Source organism: Manacus vitellinus, unplaced genomic scaffold, assembly GCF_001715985.3.
Source record: "Manacus vitellinus isolate BGI_N305 unplaced genomic scaffold, ASM171598v3 scaffold_21_pilon, whole genome shotgun sequence".
Classification (NCBI taxonomy): Eukaryota; Metazoa; Chordata; class Aves; order Passeriformes; family Pipridae; genus Manacus; species Manacus vitellinus.
In genome coordinates, this window is record NW_021939546.1 from 6,557,240 (window position 1) to 6,578,563 (window position 21,324).

Genomic DNA, 21,324 nt, shown 5'->3' on the forward strand with positions numbered 1-21,324 from the left:
TTATTTCCAGTCTAAATCAGGGCTTGACTGTTGGGAAGGGGGAAAATAATGGAAAGCTTCACTCAAGAAGACCCACCAGATATCCCAGCTTCTATCTCTTCTCCATCATGCTTGACTGCTCTCACAAGAATTAGTCATTTGTGCAGCTCTGTCAGAACACAAGGACTGAACAAAAAAGAGGCTGAAATTGAGCCAAATATGCTTAAAACCCACATAAACTTGGAATTACATTTTTTCCCCACACCTTTTTAAATTTGTTTTTTTTCTATATATAGATAAGGGTTCAAGGGACTACACTTGGACCGGCAAAATCCTTCAAACACTTGCCAGTTCCTGTTTCTCCCACCTCTGGGTTATACATAATATTATACCATCAACTCACAGACCTTTCTCTATTCAGTTCTATGACAAGGTATCAGTGGCAGCTGCATCTCACCTGCAGAGCTGAGCATGAGCTATTGCTATGAAAAAAGAACTGTGTTGAAAGTAGAGAATAAGAAATCGATGCAAGTTTGCCCAGGTTTATGTTCATACTTGGGGCATAACTTCAGAAAGCATCAATCAAGAAGTTGCTGTTTAATCTGTTCAAGAATCCTAGAAGATGCCAACAGGTATCTTTCAGGGGAAAAAAAATTAAATTACAGATTTCTATATAAAAAAAAAAAGGACTCTTAAACCATATAGAGGTACAGAAAACTGCCAAATATGGTTATTACATTCTACTTGAAAGATCCCAGAATTGCTGATGGGTCCTGTATGTGTAACTTCATAGTTTTATTTTGAGGAGACATTTCTTTAGATGGGGAAGTGGCATCGAGATGAATAGGAAAGGGAATTCTGTCTGAAAACACAGCACTTCACAAAGTGCCAGAGGGCACATCAACTTTACTGTCAGATATTTTTCTCCTCCAAAAGATTAGAAATGGTCATTCTAGGCAACAGAATTATTTAAACTTTAGACCATAAATGATCATATTATTTGTTTTGATTTCCCACTCTAGCCTACTTGTACAGGATTTAACACATCAGTGATGGTTAAATGTCAGACCTACACAATATGCAGGTTGAAGAGCAAAAGTGATGCATCACAGCAATTTCTGCAACTCAATGAATTGCCTGGGAAAAAACAAGTTTTGTTGTTTGCAAAGTGCCAACCATTTGACCAAATGCTAAATTTACAGCTGTCCAGAAAATCCTCATGTAATTCAACCCTGTCCACTTCCAGTAAAAGAAGGGAATAAAGGACATAGGAATAGCACTGGGAGGGTTGCACAAGCCTGGTCCTCAGCAGCAGTGGTCAGCAGGAGCTGGTTGTCTGAGCTCTCACGCCCTTACAAGTTACCAAAATTACTAAACTGGTGATAAATGCAGCTGGAAAACTGCTCTGGTGTGGGCAAAGGAATAGGAGGAGTTTGCACAAAGAAGCCTCTGGGATAGCTGCTCAGCAGGCACTTGCCATTCCAAACCTGCTTATAGGCAGCATGAGAAGAAAGGGAGGACAGGTTTAGGGATGCAGGAGTAGGTGAGAGGCAGCAGAAAGCAACAGGCAGGGATTTGTGACCTCAGATGTTCTTGTTTTAATGATCCAGACATGCATGTGCTTAACTCTTCCAGCACTACATCTACCATGGCAAGTAAAGGTAATATGAAATTGCACACCCAAACATGGAATTCTCATTTTGTTTTCCTTCTGTGGCCGTTTGCAATTGACTGAACAGATGCAAATTCCTACACCCACACAGAGAACATCCTAAACATAATAAAGCAGATTGTCTGAACTATTCTGCTGAAATTTCCAGGCAGATAATTTATCATCATCACCAATAATCCTCCAAAACAAGACACTATGTTCAGAAGGAGCCTGCCAGAAGGATGGAGAGAGACTATTCACAAGGGCCTGGAGCGACAGGGCAAGGGGCAATGGCTTCACACTGACAGAGAGTAGGTTTAGATGGGATATTGGGAGGAAAGGAAATTCTTCCCTGTGAGGGTGGTGAGGCCCTGGCACAGGTTGCCCAGAGAAGCTGTGGCTGCCCCATCCCTGGAAATGTTCAAGGCCAGGTTGGATGGGGCTTGGAGCAAGCTGGGATGGTGGAAGATGTTCCTTCTTTAAGTTTAACAAATATTTCAGAAGGAAGGGGAGAAAGCGGATGAGAGAATTAGTAAGTGAATTGTTTACTAAATTTATAGCTGTGTAAACATTTCATTAGTAGGGTAATATCTGGAAAGCATGACAAGAATACCATTGAGCAAATTAACTTAATAAAATATTATTACTCTTTTAATAAAATATTACAGCTCTTATTATCAGTACTGTTCTCCAGAGTTTTACTAATTGCACGAGACTCAAATCCAAAGTTATGACATCATACCCTTGGATAACATGGAGTTCTATTCCCAATATTCCATATTTAGTGTCTTGCTCACACCACACTCCAAGTTTTTGCACTATAGCATTATTGTGCTCAGTCAGTTCACTATCAGACCTAGCAGAGACAAGGAGGCTACTCTATAGCCATTTTTCCAAGAACAAAAATTGATTTATCCTGGCATTACAGACTAAACTGTTTGTCCTATGCTTGAGCTTCATATAGGGGCACTGGAAAAATGTCCTGGAAGCCAAAATTCTGAAAAAGCCCCAGATCAATCTTTATTCCAAACATACACAGATGCATTTATTTCCTGATTTCCTTTTTCACAGAACAACAAAGAGAATTCTAGGAAGCGTAAATCTGTTTCATATTGAATGAAGTCCAATACATTTCTGGGAATCTTGGACAAGTTCTTAAAAAACAAGTAAGACAGTGGGCCCTGCAAGGGATGGAAGGGTCATCCAGAAAAACCAGGTAGCTTTATCCCCCCAGGAGGACTGAAAATAACTATGTGACTGCGCATGTTTAATATATGTATCAGGACTGACCCTTGTCTTTTAGACCAGAGGGATAAACTGAAGAGAAAGTGCCAATTTTGCTGGTTTTTTCTTTAATCTAAGGATGAAAAAGACATTAAAAGAGAATCAAATTGTCATCCAATGTGCCCAACTGTTCAGCTAAGACCTCTCTGGAAGTGATGGGAACCATCTTAAAAGGAATCCAAGCCAAAACTGCTTGACAAAGTCCAGACCAGTCTGGACCGTCTTCATCCACTTCTAAAGCTGACCACACTAAAATTCCACACTGCACACAGTCTGCTGCTCAAGGAATCCTGGAGTTACCTCCAAGTCACTCCTCCATCTTGAGTTTTGTCTGAAAATTCATCCAGGGTTTCTCTGTTCTATTTGTGCTGCCATGCAGGAGTTTTCCATACGGTGGCTATACCTTCCTTTAGATGATTGTTTCAAAAATACTGAATAACATATCCTAATTAAGCTATATCTCATCCTTGGAGCTTAGTTGTGTCACCTACAAATGAAGACACATTGCTAGCCCAAAGCATAGAGGCAGGTCTGCTGAACAGGGATGATGCTACAGAATCAAGAAATACCCTTGGACAGAAAAGCTGAAAAGCAGTAAGTTAATATCACTACTTAGATATACCAAAGGTATCTGAGGGGAGTTTAAAGCTTTCATCTTTGAGCAATCACTTGGCAAGCCTTTGTAAGTACTTCCAACCCTCTCTCAGACCGTTAATTGCCCTGTTTCAGAGTAAGGACACTGCTGAGAATACATTGTGCCATCAGTTTGTAAGGCAGGTGTGTGACAAAGGAATAAGGACAGTGACCTGGCTGCAGCTTTTGACTGTAATTCCGGGAAGGCAACATGGCCTCGGACCACATGATCGATCTGAAAAAGAGAAAAGCAACATTTTTAGGATGATTACATCTTACAACTTCAATCCTGGAAAAGGGTAAGGCAGTGTTATAACTTTAAAAAGACAAGAGAGCTTCCAAATTACTCATGAAGTGTTAAGTCCTAGTGAAGCCAATGGCAGAACTGCCACTGACATTCAGGATTTGGTTTATGAACAGTAAAGAAAAACATCCAACCTTGCACCAAAAACTGGCAAAATGCTAAGTATGCAGCTCCTCAGTCAGGAGAGCAAGGTGACAGGATGACATTTTTCCTGTCTCCAACAGCACCCGAGAGCATGTCCTCTGGTCTCTCCCATTCTCTTGCATGCTTATCCTCATTGGAATTCTACCAGGAACATCTCCTTGGCCCAAATCCCTACATCTTTCTGTATCACTCCATTGAAATAAAACACAAGGTGTGTTGTCATCCTGATAGATGCTTCACACATTCATTGCAGGAAACAAAATGTATACCCTGAGAAGCAATTACTGCTATAAAGGAAGATCAATATACACTCTGTCTTATACTGAATTTATAAATCAACTTGTCCTTTCAGTCCAGAGTGGTTACCATTACTCACAAAACAAAGTATCAGGTAGAATAATATGGGCTTTTTTAAGACAATAATTCAGCAGGTTTTGTGGCCTCTTGGTAATATCCCATCAGAGGTGACAGTAAAAGCTAAGGAGGCAAAACTAGAGCTACTCAAGAGCACTGAGTACTTTTGGCAATACCTATGGGCAGAAAATCACATCAGTATTTAATTTTTAACAGCATGAGTCTAGTCCTGAACAAGTGCATGAAAACATATAATGAAGCAAACACATCTGAACACAGCAACGAAAATAATGCCTGTTCTTCCTGAGATTGGCATCAGACAGAACTCAAACGCGTGTCTGCATTAGAAACAAAGCTCAGGTCTGAATTGTGCAATCTTGCATAATCCCCTCAGAACACGGGGCAGCTCATAAATTCAGAAATAAATTTATAAATAAACATCACATGAAAACACTTTTACAGAAAACTGTTGCAGGAGTTATGAAGTTAGATATTTAAATGCCCTTAATTCAAGACATGGCCACATGAGGGATGCACATAGAAACCATTTTCTGCTATTTTTTATTTCACAGTTTCTAATTATGTCATGTCATCCTTTCTCTCTGTTGTGCTATATCTTTCTTCTCATAAATTTTGAAAATCCAGTGCAAAAACCCATCTAACATACAAAAAAATCAAGCTTTTTCAGAACGAGAGGACTTAATCCTTCATTTGGACTCTACAGTTTTCAAAACCCAACAGATTTCTTTAGCAGCTGTATTTTAAAAAAAAATTAATTAGAGCTTTTTAAAGGGAAGTGTATCAGCTCTACTTTTAAGAAGTTAAACAGACTGTTCACATTTTATGAAAGTAATTAACATCGGGGCGTTGATCAAGCAATGAAAAGAACCCGAAACATACCCTTTTTGTTTGTTTGTTTTCAGAAGATGTGAGAAAGCAGGATCTTGAAAACCTTCAGCTTGAAAATGACAGAGATAATGAACGCCCTGTACCCTCCACACAGAGCACATGCACTGTTACCTCCCATGGCTTTTGCTATGGGTCCTAAAAAGACCATACACTTTTTCCAGCAATTTCTTTAATGATTCAGGAACATCTTGTTATCTGGTACTAGAACAGAAAGGATTTTTTAAATCATCTTTCTGAAACGCCCTAACTGTCATAGTACATTTAAAGTGTGGAACTATCCTGAGCCAGCTGAGAAGAATCACTGACTTGCTGTATCCTCTCTAGAGCTTAGATAAGAGTATTTACCTGCTTTGGATTAAACAGATAGAGACTTCCCTCTCAAATGTGTTCTTGCAAAGAAACGCACAAGATTTGCCACTTTCCTTTTAAAATGGGGGTGTTTTGAGCATATATTATTTTAGATATTAAATGTATTTTATATATATATAATTCAGTTTTATTTCTGGTTGTAGCAGTTACCTATAAAATAGGACACTTTTTGGTCCTAGCCCAATCTTGACCCAAAAAATTTAAAGCACACAATTAAAAGAATTAAAATACACATCCCACGTGCTGCAAGAGCATTTTTTAGCCAGAAGGCTAAGGATGGTGGTGGGATGGGAAGCAAGGCTGCAGGAGAAAGAGGGTTGACTCTCCCACTGAAGCCGTGACACAGAGAGGAATGTCAGGTTAATGTGGCCAAGGAGAGAGCACAGGAGGGAACACCACTGACAGCTCAGTGCTTGGGGTGTGTCTGGATGATTTGTGCTTCTCATTCAGTGACTGTTCCACATGGTATGTGTAAGTGCAGGGATTCCCCAGTCTATTTTCTGGACGTGTTCTCCCATCTCTAGGCTTTTAAAAAGGTGGGTGGTGCTGGGTCTGAGTCAGAGCAACTACACCTGCAACTGGTGACAGACCAAACTCCACCTGCACATGGTGGGTTTACAGGGGACACCCCCAGGCCTCGCCTGCCTCCTGCAGCTTCTCACAAGGCCTTTGCAGCTCAGTCCTAAGAGCAGTCAGACTGGCCAAGGAGACACACAGGGAGCTCTGGAAGCTTCATGGTCGAGCAATCACGAAGATCTTGGTGGCACTTCTGGACTCAAGCCTAAATACCGTTGTGTACATCTAGCCTCTCTTTAAATTTGACATCAATGTTTTAGTTCTGACTTCCTGTAAAAAAATTCACTTTTTAGGTAATCCAGCCTGGTAAATTAAATTAACCTAATACTGTTAGACTCTTTGTATTTGAGCAAAGACCTGAGGTGACAGGATAACATGTTACTATATTACTATCTGTCCATAAAGTACATCTTTCACTTATGCCCATCGATGAGCACAATTGATCTATGCAACATAATATGTGCAATTTTCTTTATCTCAGCCTCCTGCTGAAGTAAAGAATGAAGCCTATTTCCCTGTAAGATAATAACAATAATCATCACCACCATAAAAGGAAGACATACCCTGTATAAAATCCCTTATCCATATGCAAATGAACAGTTTGTAAGAGACATAATAATCAACTAATTGTTCACTGCTTTCAGCAGCCTGTATCTCCCATGATCTTATAGAAGTGCTTCAGCAGAGCTCTGCCTGAACTGACAGTGAAGTTATTCCAAATGACAGCAATTATTCCAGACCTCCCATCTTGGAGTCTGCCTGTGTCTCCAAACACTTACCAGCTTTCCTGTAGCACTTTGACCTCCCTCATTCAACCACAATCCAGGTACCATTGCAGAGAAATATGGTCCCCAAACACCAGGAACAAAAATGGGTTTTTCACTGACCTGTAAAAGCAAAAGAAAGCTCTAGTGAATCAAACAACCTGTCAAAGTAGGGACTTCACAACTAATGCTTGGCAGCTATTGGAGTCCAAGACTGAAACAATTCCTGCTTTTCCACAGGAGTTACCAACAGCAGTGGAGATCCACAGGTATAGATTTACTCTAAGGATAATGTGGAGATCTTCCAATTGCATCATTTTTAGCTCACATGACACAGTTGCAGCTACTTATCACACAAGTGCCCCCACTCTGACAGAACAGCTGGGCCTGGCTGAGCAGAAAGGAAGAGGTTTCAGGAATGGGAACTGTATTTTACAGGAAGAGGGAAATTGCCTCATTTCTCTATAAAAACGCCTTATTTAGAATGAACAGTTGGATACAACACTGTTGACTGTCCTCAGCAAATACAGCCAATGTATTTGGTGATGGGTGTTTGCAGAGTTAGGAATCGGGAGGGAATCCTGCTGACAGAGGACAGTGATGTCCCCCAAGATCTGACACCAACTCCCAAAGTTGGCAAGGGAACCCCAGGCTCCAGTGCGCCCACATAGCTGCCAGGATTGTTGGTGTCTTGTGTGGAAGCTGCAGACCTGGGCTGGGCAAAGGGGGATGTGCTTGGTATGGCCAACAAGAAACATGTGCCTGGGTAAACATCAGACTTTGCCCCTTACTTAGGCTCAGCTTCACACAAACCACTCCTTCCTTCACACCTGTGAAGGCAGATCAAGGCAGCTATCTGAGCACTATCCGACAGAAACAACAGGCCCCTATTCACACCAATACACCCCTCTGTGTACAGTGACAGCTGCCCCACACAGTATTTTAGTGGTTAGACCACTCAGGATGTGGGAAACACTGGTTCATTTCCTTTCTCTGCTTCAGAAGATGCAAATTACCAGTTTATAAGGGTGGAGGGCATTTTCCTTCCTCCTATAAAGCTGTTCCACTTTCAGTAGACCTGACAGACTTTCTAGGCTTTCATTCTGGGTCAGCAGAAGGCCTAAGGAGGTCCTAGTACTTACTCCAAAGACTAGTTGTGTATTCCTGACTGTTTGAACAATGAATTCTTGCAGCAGGGGCTGGAGGAGACAGGTCACCATCCCCTGCCAGGCTACCCTCTTCTCTTGGAAGCAGGTTTCATGTTTTCTCTTCCAGGACCACATTTATACACTCAAGAGAACAGCAGTGCAGTCCTACACCACCACATGATGCATGATGCACTTCCCATCATTCCACGTTAATGGGATGGCTAAATCTGCAACTGTTGTTTTCTAGAAGGTGCCTTGCTCCCAGAGAAGGAAACAAGAGAATTAATTCTGTAACAAAACAAGTCTGTATGTTTTCAATGCTGCAACAGCAAAAAAGGAGTGGTCTCAGTCAATGGAACAATAGGTTTTTTTGTATTTAGACCTTGTTCTTCATTAGCAAAATTCTAGACCCATTGAAGGATGCTTAAGGTTTGCTATTGATTCAATAAGGCCTGGACTTCATGTCAAAACAGTTTTGAGGCCTGCTCCTGTTAAACATGATGCACATTCTCCGTATATTTAAACAGGCCAAACTTTAAAGACAGTTTTTACAAGCAACGGGGGAATATGCTCCAAGATGCAGTTTACTGGCATTTGTGCATCACACATGTTTAGTAAATACAGCAGCAGGGAGGTTTCTGCACAAACAATAGTCTGCTCCAGCCATAAACTCACAGTACAGCTGATTCTTGTCATGAAGTTAAGCAGGAAAACAAAAAACCCAAAAATTTCTTTCTCAAAATAAATCAGCACCGTGTCAAGAAATCACGATTTCTCTCAGGAAAGCATCTAACAAATACAGGGAATCTTGCTCAGTTCTCCCTTATCAGCTCTAAAGCCCTAACTTACTTTCCCTAAAGATGTATGTGCACATGTGTCTGTGTGTCTGTGCAAGATTTTGGCTGACTAAACCCATTAAAGAGCAAGAATAGCTGCACTGAATTTACAAAGGCATTTATGACTCGAAGTGGACGAAGCTACGTCAAAAACACTGCGGAGACATTTGGTTTTGTTTTGTTTTCTCTTAAAACTACAAATTAATGCAGCTTTGAGTTTTCATCACCTCAACGGGACAAGGCTTCTTTTACAATTTCAATATGAAAATGAAGTGCAAGACAAAACAAGTCCTAAACTAAGCTGAGTTTTAGACCTATTCCACATCATTGACCTTACTGAGAACACACCATGTCAGCATCTGCTCCAAACTGGTGATGGAAGTGTGGGGAGAACCCAAACATCCTGTCTCCTTCCCATCCTATAGCTGTGGGCACAGCATGTGTGTCTACAGGTGACAAGAAACATTTAGGGTAAAAGGGGCCTGGGATTTTGAAGTCTTATCTCAGAAATTTTTTGATGCAGCAAACTTTGCAGTGTTCTGTAGCTCACTGAAGGAAAAATCTAGTTACACCAAGTGGATCGAGCTTAAAATCCAATTGCTGTGTAGTCTGAAAAAACAAATAGCCAAAGGGTACTGAAAGCATAAAGACGCTTTGTGAAGTCAGGAGAAAGTCTAAACATCAAGAAGGACAATATATTTTATAAAATAAAAACAGAAACCCCACCTTTTTTCTATCATTGGTCCTCAATTTACCAAGTTGTCCTCTACATCTGATAACACCAAAAGGTTTAGATTCATTATAAGACCAAATTCTCTCTGCAGTCAGTACTTCTGCCCTAGTACTTTGGGCACCCACAGGAATTTGCCAGGACAGGATATTTCCATGCTGGCTCCTCTCAAATTACAGTGAGACCTTCCTATCAGCTTACTACTAAGTACCGTCTGTTCACATTCCAGCAAACTTTCAACACATGAAGAGAGCAAACAAGGGAACTGGGAATTGCCACGCTGATGGATAGAGGCAGTGGGGTACTTGGTTATCAGTTTTGTTGCTGTGGGAACTTTTAACTGGAATAAAAGAACCTTGGCTATCATGCATTATTTGATGATAGGGCACCATCAGATCTCCTATCTCCTCCTCTCAGTTAAGGGGTTTAATTCACATTTTTCAGACTCTGGGTTTTAATGCACGTGGAAAGCAAAAATTGGGAATAACATTCTCCTCAAAACAGACACACAGTCTTTGAGAAGTAACATCCTTCCATCGCTCTATGCATAAAAAACAGCAAATGGTTTCCATTTCCCTTTCTTGAAATATTTGGATGGTCTTTCAAGCCATGCAGCAGCTGGCATTTGTATTTTCATAATAAAAGGCCCATATTCTGTTTGAGTATACATCCCACCCAATCCCACCAAAACACATGACTAGACATAAGTGTAAGGTCGGAGAAAAAGTACAAAGTTTGCCACAGAACCCAGAAGAAAAGCACAATTTGCCAGATTCAGGGCTATTTTTGTTACACTAATACCATGTCTCTTATATAGCTTTCAATTGCCTTCAGACATTCTCATGATGATATAGGAGGATCAATGCCATTTTTTTTTCCCTTTAATGAGCTTAAGAAAATCCTTAATCTTTTTAGTAGAAAAACAACATGTGTTTTAGATTTATGGGGAATTGATTTTTATTTTGAAAGCAAATAAGAGATGTCATCCTTCTATGGAAGTTAACATACAAATTCAAAAGGAGGCTCAGATTTTCTGCCTTCCATTTAACTGAAATTCCTTCTGTGACACACTCCTATTGCAAGACATGTTAATGTTTATTATCTTTTACATAGAGCGAAACTGAACACAGAGAGGATTTCCTCTGCTAGACCTGAGAATGATCTCTGCCCAACAACGAAGCAGGAATTGGAAGACTGGAGATGAGAAGCTGAACTTATTCACACTTTGAGTCATAAGCTGCATCTATAAATATTTCAGTTGAACATGTTCACACCGAGACTGTTGCCCCTACGTGTGATGATGCCAACTTACCCAAGGATTATACTCAGCCATGCTATCCCACCTCACAGTTACTCTGTCTGTCGATGGGAAAGAATCCCTTTTGTGCAAGAAAATGTCACCTTTCCATGCACATTCCTACTTGCTCAACCCCATCATTTCAGACGAAATGAGCATTAAGCATTTCCAAGATTCCTGCTCATCTGAAGGGAAAAAGAGTTGAACACCTTCTGAAAGGGAGAAGAAGGGAAATAAAGTTCTGTCTGGGAGGGTTTAACCTCGGCATGTGCTTTATAAAAGATCACACTAATATGTAAGATATGTAAACATTATAGAGCAATCAGAAACAAATGAAATGATGAATTCAGTTTAACAATATTCAGCTGTGGTGCAAGTGCCAGAAGGCACTTTTTGTTATGAATAGATCATTTGGATGGGTTACAGACCAGATTTGAACCCTGGCGTGTGCTAGGAAAATCAGTGTCAAACTACCTCAGATCAGAAGGTATCAGCAGTACATCTGGCAGCCCACAGAAATAAAAAATGTCTTTAAAATACATAAAGCTGTATAGAACTAAGCTAAATTATGAGAGGACCTGCTTAAATGACACTAATATGAGATCTGTAATGTATTTAATTTGTTAGTCCTTCCCACTTGCCTCTCCCCTTAGAAAAAAAAGAGGCAAAAAAATTCACTTCTATTATTAAAGTCATAGAAAAAAAGCAGGATAGGCTAACTCAGAGCTCATGGAAGTGAATCAGGGGAGCCAGTGCCTTCCATCCAAACTAAGTTCAGCTTTCAGGACTATCACTTGGTTCAAGGACAGAACAGAACACAGACCTCCACAGAGGAGCATCTCCCAGGCATCCAGCCATCCCATAAAATGAGCAAGTGGCAGTGGGAGATTTATTTTACTTAGCTTTGTTTTGCCAGACTAGCCATAATGATCAGGCACATGCTTGTGTTTCCTCCTCAGTTTTATGTAAATGTTACGGCAATCAGAGACAAGATAAAATAAAACACACCACACTGGCGAGAGCAGGTTTGTGGAATCCTGAATTTCAGCAGAATTTTCTTCCTTAGTTGACACCATCTGTTGCTGGTGTAGGCTTACACAAACTTATTCAGTAACACTGACAAAGAACTTGCTATTACCTGAAAAGTAAATCTTTATATTAACAAGGTATATCCATCTTGTGCCATTTTCATTTCTGCTTTCCAATACTGTGTCTCTGAGATCTGGCAGCATTCTGGTATCACTATCAGATTTTCTATTTACTTACAGAGACAGAAAATCAGATTTCTGCTCAACTCTTCTTGAATTACACTCACTTACATGAAAGCAAAATTAAACCTTCATTCTACTGTCACAACTTTTTTAGAGTAACCATTTGCTAAGGAGAAGCTAGGTCAGAAAATTTGTTTGAAAATCACCTCACTTATCAGCTTCTATAGCCAGAAATTCAAAATAACAGCTGCTTTTGTTAGGCTAAGACAGGTATGAAGAAAAGATCTAAGATATTAATGGAGAGCAGGGAAAAAAACAAGGAAAAGCACCGTATCAGTCACCAACTAATAAATGCCCTTTACAGTTCGGCACTTTGATCAGTGACAAGTCAAATACTTTCATTAACTTCTCTGCTGACTTTTAACTTTCAAAGTTTCTGACTGACTGTGGATTGAGAATACTGACATTCATTCAGGTCAGGGACTTTACATCGATGCATAAAATCCTGTATTAAGAAAACTGTATCATTTTGCTTTTGCTGACAGATGGGTCTTATATAGCTCCTCGACCCCAACTCTCTGACAAAGAATGAAAGAGATTCATAAAAAAAAACAGCATTCAAAGGGAAACCCAAGAATGTTTCATTTCTAGGTTTCTGGTTCAAACTTAGGTCATAGTAATAGCTACTGAATGTGTGATTTAATAACAGCACTTGCTGGTGGCATTTATATTAACGGGGTGGAGTTGGGGCATGAAATTGTGTTTTCAGAGAACTGATGCCTACTCTAAAATTGCCATCCTGGCATTATTTCTCAAGCACTAAATGGGTTTAAAACTAAGCTTCCCTCTAACTCTGGAGGCAATTCTCTACATTAAACCTATGGTGCACATAGTCAACTTCTTAAAATATGCTTATTATTAGCAGTAATTACATGTTAAACACATAACAGCATCCCAGTTTTAGCCTGATGCAAAATGTATTTAAGAAAACAAGGTCTTGGAACACAAGAAATGTACTTCAGAAAACAAAGGAAATTAAAATTCATTAATATTCCAATTCCTATAGGTCATCCACTACCAGCAATTTATTTGCTTATATTTTAAGCTCAGGTCCCTGGCCATCATGGGTTTGCTATGCAACTGCACAGCTTGTGGTGGCAAGTCACCCAGCTCCGCTCCACGTGACAGGTTGGCATCCCCTGAGCCATCCACGGTGACAGATTTACTCTGCAATGATATTAAGACTAGGCCACAAAAATGTTTGCACAGAGCTCACTTTACCCCACTGGCAGCATGGAATTTACTTGAGTGGCAACAACACAGAGAGAGAACATGGACTTCAGGGTTCTGCCTGAACACATCTGCCCACGGATGGTTTTGGTAACCTGTTTACATCCAGTTGAAGAATTCGGGCTTATGTGATACAAAACACTTCCATAAATGCCTTGCTGAATATGCATCTCGTCATTTATTGCCAAGGCTATGCCACAGAGACTCGCAAAATTTTTAAACTTTAGTTAATCTCATTTAGCTCTGAGAATGGTAACAGAATGAATTCTCCAACTATGTCGATCAAGGTTGTGCAACAACAAAAACACAATATTTGAAGCCATCAGGCAGTATTTTTGCAGCACAAGATACTGCAAGATAAGATTCTGACTGTGGAGCCAGACAAGGTTGAAAGAGGCAGATAGAAAGGCAGATATCATCCAAACCAGAAACAATCATGCAAGAGAATCAAAGGGTTCTGGGCACTGCCCAGAGCATAAACTTATGGCCAGAGAGTGGTCTGTGGGAGGGAAGTTGAAATAGAAACATGTATTCAGTATTATTTTTTTGCCCAAGTTGGTTTGTTTCATGTTGGCTGTAGTACTGCCGTGTTTTATGTCCCCCATGTCCCCTCCCTGGCTCTGGGCTCATGGGATGAGTGTGGAGGGTGACTGCTGGCAGGGCTGGAGCTCTGGCAGAGCCACATGTGCCTCCTGAGTCCTCAGGACCTGAGGCCACTGGCGTGACAGGCCTTGGAGGAGAGTTTACAACCAGAAAATCTAATTGTATTGATATTGCTTATTTACCCACCACAACAGCACTAAGAACACAAGCCTAGCACATTTCAGCTCGGCAAGGTGCCAAGTGCAGCTCACCACAAAGGAGGTGGGTGACAATATGGAAGCAAAGATCTTCTTATTTTTGCTGCTTACTCTGAAATTGATAATATCACAAACTTGTCTGGCAAAAATCAAACCAGTCACAACCACAGGAACAGGTTTAAGTAAAAATTACCAGAATTAGAAACATACAGAGAGTATGCATCAAATGCAGACTGGTATCTGAAATTTCTGATGATGATTTGGAGCTCATATCCCAGTTCAACCCCTGTGTTCATTATTTCCCAGACAAAACTCTCAGGTACAACCTAAAACCATGAGACACAAATGGGTTCTTAGGGACTACTGTTACCCCTTACTGCAAACAGTAACCCATCTGAGAAGGGCAGCAAACTGCGAATTACACACATGCAGAACTATTTCTAATTTTTTAAGTTCTTCATAAAACATTAACTGGTCTACAAACTAGAGACCAAACAAGGTATGTGATTAATACCCAGTAAAGAAACAACACTCCTAGGGCAACCTGACTGCTTCATCTCTGAAAATATTTCAGGTGAATTATATGTTGGGACTATATACTGCACAAACTGTCTTTATATCTAACAAGAATTCATTTGAGTAAAACTTCACTCAGTTTATTCCACATTCGCATGCTAAGATTTTTATTCAAGGTTAAATAAGGAAAGGTATTTGAAAAACGTTTAAATCTTACCATTTTTAATAAAAGAATAGGTTGACTCACAATAACATTAGATATTCAAGTTGCATTTAGTTTATATTAATTGGTATATATATTAATTGGTATATATATATATATATATATATATATATATATATATAAAGAGAAATTTATTTGGCCCAATAGCTCAAAAGAAGAGAAGAGGAGAAGAAGGTAGAAGGAAGAAGAAGAGGAAAAAGAGGAGGAGAAGGGGGAAGAGGAGGAGGAGGACAAAAAGAAGGAGAAGGGGAAGGAGAAGGGGAAGGAGAAGGATGACTTGACTAGACATACTCCTCACTAAGGAAGATGACCACATACTCAAACATTTAGAGCTTTAAAACTAATCCACCAGCAGAAATATAAGGCAGTGTTTGGATGTTTCCCCTTTCACCCAGAGGATACTAGATCTTAAAACAGTTAAAACACATCAATTAAAATGTTGTTTAAAACTGGTAACAACAGCAACAAAAAAAATCAAATTTAGCAAAAAGACACCCTGTTTTACTCAGCTGTATTTTAAAAATGTAACAGATCAGACTCTTGCCAAGAGCAGTGAATGCAAGAAGAGGTCACAGGCTGCACTTGTATGAGTGGGTGCTGTGGGGCTGAACTAACTCACTGTTCTTCTTAAACAGAGCACAGACCCCCCCACACCTCTGCATGGAGGCCCATTTTCTGACAGCAGCCAGGTCCAGCCTCTTCATCTCAGCTGCCTGTGGGTATTTTATGCTTTTTTTCAACGTGCTGCATCAATTTTCAGCCCAAGGTATGTTTGGTATTAGGACGTCTCAGGGTACAGCCACATGAATAAATTATTATGGGCAAAACGAGGAGGACAGTTGCCCAGCAAAACCACCTCTACTCATCATCCTTCTGTGGTGTATCGTGTGACAGATCCCAGGGACCTCGCACATTCCACAGGAAACCAGGGCCAGGAGTGCTGCTCCGAGCTGCTGACACCGTGCAAATACACGCTATAGATTACTCAGTTAATTCCTTCATCTGCCTCTGCTCTTATTACTTGATCATACAACAGGATTTTAAAATTCTACTTTTACTTTTTTTCTAATACCGACCTTATGAAGGAAGCTTGCAGTGGTATCAGCTTCAAACATTAACCAGCAAAGCTGGACAACTGATACATGTTTTAAATAGAACAATATTTTTCACATTATAAAATCCTGCCATTTTCCCTAGGAGAAAATAGAGTGCAAGACTGGTACCTACCTCTCCTACTGTAAACTTTTTACTTCCTCCCTTTGCACTCAAAACTCCAAATTCTGAAGTAGAAAATAAAAACAGGAAAAAATTTAAATTATACTGGGAGCAAAATGCTCTTCATTTTTTTGCCTTACTATTATCTATTTTAAAACCGAGATGTTAATAAAATATCATTTCTCTGCCAAAAAAATGTATTTTTATAGATTTCTTTTTCAGCCAGGAAAAGATTTTAGTAAAATGAGAGACAGACAGAGAGAAGAAAACTTCAGGCATGATTAAACAAATAGGGTGAATATATATTTTATTTTCATTATATTTTGCCTACCTCATCGAGGCATGGAAATTCAATGATAAGAAAGTCTTTGGCTCACAGCATTTAGGGCAGCATTAAACCTTCCCAATTAACTTTCTCCTCATAAGGAGAGATCAAAGAGTGAGTGCTCTAGTTCAAAAATGGTGCTGAAATCCAAACCATGTACAACAGTAGCCATCAAACTCCCACAAGGCTGCCAGCAATATCCTTGTACCTCCTTCTCATCAAATCTTCTCCCAGTTGTACACAGAGACCTCTCCCTCCAGGTATTTTTTCATAAAAGACAGCTACAACCTGTATTCTCATTATCTCTCCCCTTGCCACAAGGAAAGAGTTGTGAGGAGGATGTGAGATATCGCAAACATGTGATCCATGACCCACTGTTTGAAAGCAGATGATGCACCTTGGAACAAAGGTGCAAAGAAGGGTTTTAGGTGATGCACCTCTCAGCCACCTCACCTTATCTTTACACAGGAGCACTCTGGCCACAGAGGCTGAGAGGGCCACATCTGAACAATGGGTTCCTCAACTCCTGCTCCAGTTCTTTTCTGAAATTTGGCTGCTGTGTGCAAAAGAGGAAAGCTGTAATGGGACGTGACTGGTTGGAAGTTGGCCACTTAAAAGCACAAGCTGTAAGAGAAGCAGGGCTTAATGATACCTGTATCAGGAATATTAAATAACCACCCTACCAGGGCACTTTGAGGTGAACAATTAAAAAGGGGAATTATAAAAATCGATATTGTGGAATAGACACAAACTTCTCAACCTTCTACAAGATCTTTTGCCAGTGATCTCCTGACCATGAGTGATGACTTGATTGAACCCCTGTGGGCAGCAGACTCTCAGGTTTCCATTTCATGTGGGTATAATCCACCCATGAGGCATCAAAAAACCCTGAGTCATATCTATGAATCAGGGCCACGAACCTCACACGTGATGGAAGAGAACAGCAGCTTGGGGTGAGGGAGCTCTACCATCTTGGAAAGCTGGATCCTGAGACTCCTGTCATAAAGAGGCAAGCCCTGAGCACTGCTGAGGTAGAACTGAAACCAATGAACAAAAAATGTGAGCAGTAAGATTGATCCTTCGAGTTGAGCAACAGGGAAAAAGACTACGGTGGTAGAAAAATACACCTGAGACCCCTGGGCTGAGGAGGCTGCCTGGGGTCCAACAGATGATCTTCTAAAAATTATAATAAATTAAAAGGTGTCAGGGATAGGATTACTTGTTTTCTTTGTGAAAAATGATGCTGTTTGATTTGTAGAATGAAGGGTTTTACGAGGCACTGTCAGATGGCTGAGGCACTGAACCAAAGAACAGGGAACCGTCCCCAGGGAGCGGCTGGAGCAAGTGGGTCAAACAGGTTCTGAACTGGTACAGGGACAGGCCAGGAGGGTCTAGAGAGTGGTGTCAGATTAGTCAGAGACATTTATAGGATGGGTCTCCAGGAGGTCACAATGGGAGCAGAGAGAAGTCTAAGCATAGCATCTGCCTCTGGAACTCTCCCTGGGTTTGCTGTCCCTGGACACAGAAAAGAACAATACTGGTGTCCTCAACAGAAAATCTGCACTCCTGTTAAGTCTGCGTTCCTTGTATATGAGTTTAACCTCCTGTGTTTGTTCCAGGAAGCAAATTTGGAACTAAGCCTGGGACAACGTGTGAGTTTCAGCTCTGGAAGAAGTTAAATAAGAATGAATTCTGGGGTAATTATTCCAGACTCATTGAATGTCCACCATTTCCATCTGTCTAAATAAGAGATGCAAAAACTTCCAATGTCTTATCAGGGACCCTGACTGAATGCTCAGCTTTGAAACAAAACCCTTACACTCAATGAATTTTGACTGTTCCAAGCTTGAATGTTCCCATACATTTACTTCTGCTTTTTATCAGAATCCATTAGCACTAAGCATATTTATGTTTCAGCTTGGGAAAGTACACAACAGACACACAGTAGCAGATCGTCCTTTTCTTTGTACTCCCAAAGGTCAAGGTTTCTTACATAACTTGGTAAAAAAAAGACCTTTTAATCTGTTAAGTTGTTTTCAAGATCCAAACCAGGAAAAAAGCACCCACATTTGTGATGGATTCAGATGCTTTTTGCTAAGCACTTAAGCACCAGCAGTCCTGCATTGATTTATTTATTGTTTTATTTAGTGAAATGTCTGGATACAGATATACAGAATAACCTTTTTTTCCCTCATATTTACTGTGTCGCCTTCCTTGAAATGGGCACTACAAGTGTTTTGATAAATGGACTGAGAGGTTGTCTGGTTACACCACGGCTTCTGCTTATGTCCTTACTGAGATGCTGCTGTGTCCCCTTCTCCAGCAGTGCTGCTCCATGACTCACAGCAGTTCCTTCTGTGCCTCTCAGAACAATAGCTCACAGGGGATACAGGGCCTCAAACGAGCTACAATTTACACCACCCATTTATTTTTACTTCTCCTCCAATGATAGATACTCACTGTCACAAAATGCCAGTTTATGTGAAGATTATAAATCTTCCAGCCCAGACAACTAACTGCAGGCCATTTTAAATATGTGCTTTATAACACTACAATTTGGCTGCTATGGTAAATTAAATCCCTTCAAGCTCATCACAATAAGAACTAACTCTCCTCAAGTTTAAAAAATAAAATCAAAACCCAAAGATCCATGAAGCCCACTAACCTGTTAACAGTGGGCAGGAACAGGTGGCTTAGGGAAGATCATAGGAACACAGTAAACATACAATAATTCTTCCTCAAAATGTCCTCCAACCCTCCAGTGAGATGAAGTTCAAGCAAATTTCTGTTCTTACTTTCAACCAACCAAGTCTTCAAAAGTGACTGAGATTGCAAACAAATCCCATTTTCATGAACATTAGCTATGTCTCAGTAAAAAGCTCAATTTTTGCATTAGAAAATGAATTTACTATAGTGACAACTTGCAGATCAATGTAAGTCTTAAATGAACATTGGAATTTTTTAAGTGTCTCAGAATTATTCCTTTAGCTCACAACCCTTTAACTTCAGTTCTGGTTCCTAAAAAAACACACCTCTGGTACTACTTGCAGCACTATCCCATTTTAGGAGACCAGGGAGACCTCATCCCAGCCTGGAAGGTTGGGAACTGTGCTCATGGAACAGCTGTGTCACAAATACAAAAAAAAAAAAACCCTGTTCCAAATGATATTTAAGAAAACCCCACCAAGACCCCCATCTGAACTGTGCAGTCCAAAGAAAGCCCAGCCCTTTCTTCTGGAAGAGTGGGACACGCTGGGCCAGCACAGTACAGGGGGTCTCCAGAAGAGCTTTCCAGCAGTGACCTTTTCCCAAAAAGCTGATGAAGATACAAGCTGTGGGAAAGAAATCTCAGAGGTGGAACAGGAAATTCGAGGGGGGGTTGCATATAGGTATTATCCCTAAACTTATTATTTTGGTAGGGAGAATTATTCTTCAAAACCTGCAGTTCTTACCTCACTCAGTGGGAAATATTAAGAACCAAACTCTTTTCAAACGAGGTCTGGTGTATTTATCTACTCTGGATGCCCTTCCCACGTACCTTAAGGACTTTCTTATTTATTTATCACATAATACAGTTCATTTTAGAGATTTATTTTCCTTTTTCACCATTAGCTAAGTGTGCCTTCTATATCAGTGAAGGCCACTATCAACAATAGTATCACCTCCAGGTTCAATAAATCTTCTGCAGTACCCCTGAGCTTGGAAGCAGCTTTACATTGTACGGGATATGTGTTCACACACTATTTTAAACATATTTTTAAACATTTGAATAACTAAATGGGTAAATCCTGAGAACCTTACCCAGTGTTTATTCAGCCCTTACTTACTGAGACCAACTCCGAAGGACAGAGTAAACAGTGAGAGGGGACCTCAGGCCTTCACCCACAGCTATAAACAATGAACTCAGCACAAACTGTGATTCCCAGCTGACACTGGGAGAGAAGCAGCACTTAATGCTGCCCCCCATTTTGCTTCCAGAATGATTATATGAAGAGAGATTTAGTTTCTCCCTAAAGAAACTTGGCCCATCCAAGATCTTCTCCCATGCACAGCTGGAACAGCAACAAGAAACTTAGATGAAGAACTACTGATTCATGAGATGATGAATACAACTGGAAATGGAAGGGGGGGAAAAGGTCTCAGTGGGAGGCATAAAGCCCAAATACTGAAGAAATTTGCCTGACTGGGGGAACTGGTGCTGTTAAGAAGAGTAAATACCATTGCATCTATACCCCCTTGGACCATGAAGCTCTTAATACCCAGCACTCTCATAGCCCCCCTTCCATTAGAAAATGCCTGTGTGCACAGCTTCAGTTTCGTGCTCATATTGCAAGTGAGTAAACTAAGGAAAGGCAATAATCTGACAGACTCATACAGCAAACCAGTTCACTGAACAATATCTGGGATTTTGACCCAAATTTTCACACTCCTCATTGCAAATATGGCTAATTCGAAAAATTTAAATCTAACAGAAAATTCTTGGTTTTTATACAATTACTGTATTCCCTTGAAAATTCCATTCAGTTGTTTCAAGGCCCAGAAGAAACCCAACAAATGACCAAGAAATCCCTTATCATACCCTATTTCATTTATATTTTAGTTATTATTTTACAGTTATTGTAAGAAAAGGAGTACATATTGGTTCCTTTTTGTTCACCATGAGAACAACAGAGAGCAAACAGGCTGTTCAATAAATTCATGCCTACTCCAAAATCCAAGATAGACAAAGAATCTGGAAGGGTCATTCATTATACATATCTATGCTT

At 40.3% G+C, this 21,324-nt stretch overlaps 1 protein-coding gene across 6 annotated transcripts in view; it reads right to left on the reverse strand.

Moving 5' to 3' along the window:
- Nucleotides 1–21,324, reverse strand: part of LOC103758915 (hook microtubule tethering protein 1) — a 170,650-nt gene that overhangs the window by 74,561 nt on the left and 74,765 nt on the right. For all 6 annotated transcript variants that reach the window (XM_018072118.3, XM_029959662.1, XM_008925172.4 and 3 more), the window contains 2 exons: nt 6,983–7,090; nt 3,721–3,782 (listed from right to left, as the gene is read on the reverse strand). In XM_018072118.3, the coding sequence (XP_017927607.2) occupies nt 3,721–3,782; nt 6,983–7,090 (170 nt within the window). The remainder of the gene's footprint in view (nt 1–3,720; nt 3,783–6,982; nt 7,091–21,324) is intronic.